We start from the raw sequence: 8,029 nt of genomic DNA, 5'->3' as shown, positions 1-8,029 counted from the left end.
TTTCGTAAGTGAGGCAAAAGCAAACACAGAGTCTGGAATATGAGGTGAAGGAGTTTGAACTTCACGCTGTAGGCAATGCAAGGCGGCACAGGGTCTTTGATTTTTGAACACAAGAATGATGTGAATAAAACAACATTTTAAGATTTACAAAGGATGTAGAGTTTTTGAGCAAGCAGGACAGTATCTGACGAACTTGACCTTGGCTGGTAAGGGGACGGGCTACCAGCAGAGAAAAAGTGCCAGAGGTTCTGAGCGTGAAGTTGCAGGGAAACGAATAGCCTTGGGTGTCAGGTATCAAGTGGTGGCAGAGGTGACCTCACCACGCTTACGTGTGAGAAAGGGAGCTATGCAGTTCACAGGAGATCATGTCTGTACAGGAACCAGCCGGAAAAACTTGGCTTTTCTGGTGATTGGGCCTGAGTAGCAGTCCAGCCAGCTAAAGGGGGAAGCATATTGGAGTGAGAAGCCAGAACTGTGATTTAAGCCTTGAAAAACTGAACATAAAATCAAACTGTGTTCCTTTAGGTTACTTGCTACACTGTTGTGTAGCAAAATGCATTTTGAACTGAAAAACAGGAAGTAATATGCTTATTCCAAGAGGAAAGGGGTCCGAGAGAAGAAACAAGGACCAGAGAGAAGAAACAAGGACCAGAGTATGATACTGTTTATCGTTTTGAAGAGGTAACATTTCCTTAATGCTTATAGAACATAAGAGCAGAATTCATCATCAACAAATGTGGGAGATTTTCAGTTTGGGCTGCCCTTATCAATAACCGTAATAGGAATCTATTAGCTAAGAAAGAAGAAATCATTTTTAATCTGGTATTCCTATTACTTCAGCTGTCTGATCTAGCTACTATACATGTATATTAAAGAAGCAAGGAATGAGGGTATTTAGTTTTTAGATTATCCGACAAAAAATTAAGTTAAAAATTTTCACGCTAGGGCGAGGCTATAAAAGGAGAAATCCTGTTCTCATCTTCCTCCTTCCCCAGCTTAAATGTCATGGTCTGTCATTTTAACTACTCTATTGCCAATAATTCCAACCTCTGTCGCCTCATCTTCTTTTCATTAAACCCAGCTGGCGAGGCTCTAACCCTGGATGAATCTAACATCTGTCTTTGCCAGGCCTCCACCTGGGCTGTTGAGTGCTGGTGATGAAAATCTCACAACAGGGCAGATGGATATTGATATAAATGCATGGCTGCGCCTGCAAATGGACCCGTGACATTGGCTAGAAGTCCCTGCCAGCCTCTCTCCCATTCCGCCCAAAGCTTGTGTTAAACCTGTAGTCTTTTTAGACATGAACAGATACCGCTGCTTTCACCCTCCACTCAGGTCACCTCACTCACAGGGGCACCCTTTTCCTGTGCCTTCTCGAGAAAACCAAAGCTATTTGAAAAGGAACTGCTTCAACTTTCACCAAATCCCCAGATTCATACATATCGATAAAAGAAAGAACTGCCAAGCATGGCCACAATATTTAATGCTTCCTACTACTGAGAAGTGGAGGCTACTTGCCCACTCTTTGAGTCTGGGCCGGTCTTGTGTCTTGCTTTAGCCTAAACTTATGCCTCTCAAAGTCTTTCCCATCTCAGTAACTGGCATGATCTTCAGGAGTCACCTTGATTCCTTGCTTTTCCTTACTTCCCATCCAACTGAGCAGCACCTCCCCTACCTACTTGTCTGTCCTTCAATCTCGGCTCCTGGAATCCATTGTTAAACATAGCAGCCCAGATATTCTTTTTAAAGTATAGATCACATCTGGCCACTCCCTTCCTTACAACTTTCCAGTGGCTTTCTACTGCCCTAAAAATAAAATCCAGGCCCCTGTCTATGGTCTTAAGAGGCCCTGTATGATCTGGTCCCTGCCTACCTCTTTGCCTCTTTGCCTTCATCTTCACACAATGCCCCACACCCTCACTCATGACATTCCTTTCACATACGACTTCTTTCCCAGCTTAAAGCCTTTGCACTTGCTGTACACCGTCCATCCACCTGAACTACCTGGATCTCATCCTAGCAGGTTTTTCTCCTCATCATTCAGGTCTCACTTAAGCATCACTTCAGAGAACCCTTGACCATCCACCTAATCTGAAGTAATCTCCTCTGGGCTTACTCTCCATCACATTGCTTTGCTTTCTATACTTCCTGGAACTCAGAGCTTTCTCCCTTCTCCTGTGAGCTCTCCACTCCCTTCTTCTTCAGCCCTCTGAATGAAGGAGCTCTCATATTCTTATATGATACTGCCCCCAGGGGTAACACTTCATTGGTCTAGGATGGGCCCCAAGCTGTGATTTTTAGAACTGGAGTTGAGAAACACAGTCAGTTCTTCTCTAATGACAGATGTCTGATACAAAACTCAGCAACTGGTAGTGGTCACATTTCCAGGCGTGTGGAGATGAGTCTATAGGAACAAATGACATTCACATGATGCAGGGGAGAAAGGAAGTTATTTTTGAAAGTGATTTTTGGTTCTGGTTGTTTCCAGGTTTTATATTCGGGATGTGTATAGAGTTAATTGAGAAATTTTGCATTAATATTTTCTTTGAAAAATTTTGAAAGGCTAGAGTGTTGATTGATCTACCTTGTTCTTTCTTGTGTCTAACACGACTCGACTGTAGATATTTAATATGTGCTCTCGATGATAAAGATGATGAACGTTCCACCTGCAGAATGGAACGTTGGATATTTTCTGTTTGAAGCGCACTTTAATATTAAGTGAGAAAACAATTAAAAGTTGTAGAGACTAGAAGTGATCAGTTCCAAGAAGACTCACTTGAGCTTTTCTATTAATACATCATGATACACATAGCACTAAATTCTTTTGCACACTACAAAAAAAAATACGCGGTCAGAGGTAAGACTGAGGCAAGATATCAAATGTTTTAAAATGACTGCCCCTCCCCCACAGTAAGGTCCATTTGAACCTTTAGAGAAATCAATCCAATAAAACACATTCTAATTAAATACCATTATGCAAATTATGTTCCAGGCACTTTAGGAGACACAGAGATGAATAAGTCAGAGAGTGAGTCATTAAGGTGTTTATTAAAGGACAGATTTTTTAAGTACATAAATGATTAAAATACAAAGTTGCTGTGGTGTTTCTACCCGAGTTACAAATAGAGTATAATGGTGCCAGGGGTAGGGCAGGAGTTGACGGAAAGACAAAACAAAAACCAAACCGAACCCAAACAACAATGACAACAAAAGGTTATTTTCAGGTGTAAGGACCAGGGAAAGTTTCATGACTAAGCTGTGCCTTGGAGGATGGGTAGGGCTGCAGAGGTCAGAGATGGTATGAGGAAGCATCCAGCCTTTGAGAACAGGCCAGACAAAGGCACATTTGGCATCAGTACCAAGGACAATGTGCAGCTAATGAAGGCCTGAACTCGTAGCATTGGCAGTAACACAACAGAATGTCTGTCTACTGGCATTGATGTTCACTGCAGTTGGGAGGTTCAGGGCACAGTATGATCATTTTCAGACATTTTAAGTTTGAGATGACAGCAGAATATCCCCCCAGGCTGAACAGGAGGCAGCTGAAATGTGGGGCTGGTGTAGGGGGGAGACGTGTTAAGACAAGAGATGTTAAATTTAGGATGTAAATAAAACCACATTTATGGAAAGCATGAGCATTATTTGCACATTGTTTGGAACATGGACCAATGAAGGTCATAGACTCTGCTACATCATGACCTCCAGTGACAGTCTGGAGACGTGTGATATCAGTGTAACCTGAAATTGAAAATGAAATGGAAACAACAGCTCCATGCTCTTGATATGTTCAATTCAGTTAAGTGACAATTAAGTACGAACCCTCATCCTTTGATCCACAAGAAATCCATTCTAAAAACAGATTGTATTCTTACAAGTTTCTGGAATCCTAACATGTGCCAGGTTCTTCCTAGCTCATTGCTTTGGTCACTTCCTATTTTTCATAATGGAGTCTCAGGCCGCTGCCCTTTCCTTTCCTCCAAGCACGGACGGGAGTAAGGCCTGGCTGGATAGACTGGTGATAATAGAAGGGAAATACCACATAGAAAGGAAAAACCTAAAACTGGATATTAGATGTTACTGCTCCTAACACATTAGCCAACCTCCCCAAAAAAGGCACTAGTGTCTGTCTCTTCCTTAGCTCTCCAGCCTGATGCTGCCTTCAGGGGGTCTGCTTACCTCACATCACCATCTTCTTCCAACCTGGAGTTCAGTCTGGACCCCTAACTTTCACCCTAGCTTTGGAGAGAGAAGCAGGCCTTTCTCTGCTCGAGTCCCAAGCTGGCTTCCTTTTCCGCTGCACGATTACTGATAGTAAGAATGCTGTCAATGAGCTTGACTACAGTAATCATTTCACTGTGTTGTACATCTTAAAACTATACAATTTTTATTTAAAAAAAATTCAGTCTCTTCATCCATAGGGTGGATCGAGTCAAAACAGTTGTCAGAAGTACATTTTAAGAAGTCTGGGACCGTCAGTGTTTGGACAAGCGTATGAAAGCAATCGATGCAGGAGATGGGTGGGGGCACCCACAGCGTAGAGCCAAGTCCAATCCCATGCTTCCTTCATTGTCGTGGTTTGGTTTCTCAAGATCGATGAGTCAATACCTGGACAAAAAGGCACATCCCTCAAGAGATACAAATCTATTTTTTCTGGAAGACTCTATTCTAAATCCGTATCCGGGAAAAACATTTAATTCTTTAACTCTGCAAAGGAACAGTCTTGCTGGGAACCACCCAATTTATATCATGGAATAGAACATGTAACATCCTCTAAGTTAGGGCCTTTTATAGCTCCATTTCACAGAGAAAGAGACTGATGATTCAAGGGCACACCACTAATAAACAGCTGAGCAGGATGCAAACCTAGGCTCACCTAACCAGTTAGTGTACTTAAACATTAAATGATATGTAAAAACAACTTCAATTTAACTGGTAGTGAAGTCACAATTTTCTCCAAAGAAATTTAAGTAAGAGAAGAGCTTCTCTGAGGATTTTTCATAAAACAGTATCACTGCCATCATGTATACGTGGATTTTAAAAAACTTTTTAAAAAATGTTTTATTTCATTCATTGGTTCATTCGTTCATTCATTTATTTTTTGAGACACAGAGAGAGATAGAGTGTGAGCAGAGGAGGGGCAGAGATAGAGGGGCGCACACACACAGAATCCAAAGGAGGCTCCAGGCTCTGAGTTGTCAGCACAGAGCCCAATGCAGGGCTCAAACCCACAGCCATGAGGTCATGACCTGAGGCAAAGTCAGATGCTCAACTGACTGAGCCACCCAGGCGTCCTTGTACATGGATATTTTTAACATAAACATGGCTACTCATTAATTCAACAAAAGTTTACTGCACACCATACTCAAAGCATGTTACTAGGTATTAATGGAAGATGCAAATATGACTTCCCATAGGGATTTATAATATAGCAAAAGAAAAATAAAACATAATTTGATGACTACCACAAGAAAGGTGAGAAAAAAAAAGGGTTATGGGGGTTTGAATGTGGGAGATTATATGCCCTTTGGAGAGTGGGAAGCTTTAGTGGAAATTGTAGCAACTGGAAAATGTAAAATAAACACAAATCTACAATTAATAAAAAATAAAAGTACACATCTAAACAAGAAGATTGGAGAAAATGAGAGACTGTTATCAAGATATTGGGACTCTTTCAGCTGGCAACTTACCTACCTTAAAATTATCAACACATTAGTTCAATGCATCTAGATCCATTGTTGTAATCACGGCTAAACTGTGCTGTTCTTACAGGCAGAGGTGCAGAAGGCCACACTCAACATAATGTCCCCTCTAAATGCATGGGAAGGAAGCATGCACTTTCTCACTAGTAAAACTATTCAGGAACAGCATGGCCACTCGTCATTGACTCATTTTTTACTGATGCTTGTAATGCGGGGCAATATGTTGATGTCGTTGTGCAGCCCTTATCAGATTGGGAACGACAGGAAGACACCAAGTCTATGAGCTGTTTGCAAATATATAGACTGTTTCCGATACTGATAATGCCCTTTAACATCTGGAGTTCGGAAGTGGCGCAAAATGTGATTCCAATCGCAAACCAGCGTCCCTCGCACATACATTTCTCTGGCTAAGTTTACGGTCCAAATCACACTCTAGCGATATTGCTGTAAAAAAAAAAAAAAAAAAAAGAGAGAGAGAGAGAGAGAAAAGAAAAAAGAAAAAGGAAAAGAAATTCCCTCTAAGCGACTGAAACTCACCTCTCGTTGGACTACGAATCCCATGATGCAACGCTCCCGCACGACCGCTGCGGGGGGTGGAGCCGTAGAAGGGGCGGCAACGGCGACGGCCTGTGCATTCTGGGCATTGTAGTCTGGCTCGCTGGCCGCCGTCAGGACAATCCACGTGGTGCGTCGGGCGGCAGCTTCGGGCCGCGGCCACCCTGCTTCCTCCCCCGAGTCCTCGAGGTGCGGGCCCCGGCGGGGCCGGCCGGGCGCCGCGGAGCCGGCCGCAGGGAGGCCCGGAGGCAGCCCGAGCCTTCGCGACGTTTTTGCGACAGCTGTGGCCGTGTTCCGCGGGCTCCCTCCCTCCTCCTCTCTCTGAGGAGGTACCGGCTGTTGTGCGGCGCTGCCTTTCTGTTTGAGTGTATGGGAGAGAGAGTGAGTGAGTGAGTGTGAGCGTGTGTGAGCGAGAGGGCGAGGCGTGAGTGCGAGTGTAAGAGGGGGAGAGCCCGCCGCGGCCGCCCCGCCGCTCCCCGCAGCGGGGGCAGAACGCGCGGCAGGAGAGGGCGGCGGAGCCGGCGCCCCGGGAGCCCGCGGGGACAAGGGCAGAGACGCCGCTCCCCACCCCCCGCCCGCGTCCCTCCGCGCTCCCCCGCCCGGGGGAACCTCCCCGGCCCCCCACCCCCTCGGCCGGCCCCTGCCCCGCCGCCCCCCTGGATGTCCCCGGCGCTCTCGCGGGGCCTCCTGCTCTTGCCGCATCGGTCGGGCTGGTGCTGCGGCCGCCGGGCGTAGCGCGGGCGGGTTCCCGGGGGCTGCGGCTGCCGGCGCCTCCCCGGTCCCCACCCCTGTCCCCCCGGCCCCCCGCCCCAGCTCCCCGGCCCCGGAGGCTGTGACAATGGACTATGACTTTAAAGTGAAGCTGAGCAGCGAGCGGGAGCGGGTCGAGGACCTGTTTGAATACGAGGGCTGCAAAGTTGGCCGAGGCACTTACGGTCACGTCTACAAAGCCAAGAGGAAGGATGGGTGAGTGTGCGCGTGGGCGCCGGGGTCCGGCGGGGCGGCGCTCCCCAGGCCGCGGCAGGTAGCGCGCAGGGGCGCGGGGCGCGGGGCGCGGGGCGCGGGGCGCGGGGCGCGGGGCGCGGGGCGCGGGGCGCGGGGCGCGGGGCGCGGGGCGCGGGCGGCTCCCCTGCCGCGACGCCCGACTCCGGCCCTGCCCGCCCGGCCTGGGACCCAGCCCCGCGCGCAGCCCCGCCTGTGCGCTCTATCTACTTCGGGGGCCTCCGCTCCGTGGGCTGTGGACTTTTCGAGGGTTTGGGGTCCGGACTTAAAAAAAAAAAATCGTAGTAAAACGTCAGTTTAAATGATTTTCGGGGGGGGGGTTCGGTTTATTATGGGAACCTTCTGGGGGGATTTCCTTACCCGCCTCTGGAGTGACATCCATCAGTCTGGAAGGGAGGCTGCGATCCTTTCCTCCACCAGTTTGTGATTGATTTATTGCCAAATTGGGATTTTATTTGGGAGAAAGCGAAGCAGCGAGGAAATGGGATGCTGAAGAGTTCTTCACGGTGATCGTGGGTAACCTAAACGCAGCAATTGTTATTTCGATGCCATTAACCTGTGAGTTTTACATAGAACAATGGGGGTTTGGTGCAGGTTGGGTGGTGGGGAAAAAGGCAAGGGGCTAAGAGGGGCTCTCGTGTTCAGGCCTGTTCCCCCCAAATTTAGCTGTTGGGCAATAAACTGTAAATAGCCCCTTTGCTTTAAATATTTCCCCCTAGAAATAACTTAATTAAGTCCGTGGCTGGTAATGCTCCCAATTTAGTTTCTTA

General features: G+C 47.1%; 2 protein-coding genes across 6 annotated transcripts in view; one reads left to right on the top strand and one right to left on the bottom strand.

Moving 5' to 3' along the window:
• Positions 1-3,104: 3,104 nt before the first annotated feature.
• Positions 3,105-7,092, bottom strand: LOC120247269 (translation initiation factor IF-2-like). The gene is made up of 2 exons (XM_039255121.1): positions 6,240-7,092; positions 3,105-4,608 (listed from the first exon to the last, which is right to left on the bottom strand). Exons 1-2 carry the CDS (start codon positions 6,957-6,959, stop codon positions 4,588-4,590), a joined length of 741 nt encoding a protein of 246 aa, XP_039111052.1. The 5' UTR covers positions 6,960-7,092; the 3' UTR covers positions 3,105-4,587.
• The window catches only part of CDK8 (cyclin dependent kinase 8), a 123,805-nt gene continuing 122,353 nt past the window's right edge, over positions 6,578-8,029 (top strand). For all 5 annotated transcript variants that reach the window (XR_005532247.1, XM_039255079.1, XM_039255071.1 and 2 more), the window contains exon 1: positions 6,578-7,223. Coding sequence is in view for 4 of the 5 variants with exons in the window: in XM_039255079.1 (XP_039111010.1) it covers positions 7,096-7,223 (128 nt within the window). In the remaining variant the exon portion in view is untranslated. The remainder of the gene's footprint in view (positions 7,224-8,029) is intronic.

Source organism: Hyaena hyaena, unplaced genomic scaffold (assembly GCF_003009895.1).
Source record: "Hyaena hyaena isolate Hyena2069 unplaced genomic scaffold, ASM300989v1 scaffold_11, whole genome shotgun sequence".
NCBI classification, from domain to species: domain Eukaryota; kingdom Metazoa; phylum Chordata; class Mammalia; order Carnivora; family Hyaenidae; genus Hyaena; species Hyaena hyaena.
The sequence above is the reverse complement of the archived record's forward strand: the minus strand, read 5'-3'. Positions and strand labels throughout refer to the sequence as shown.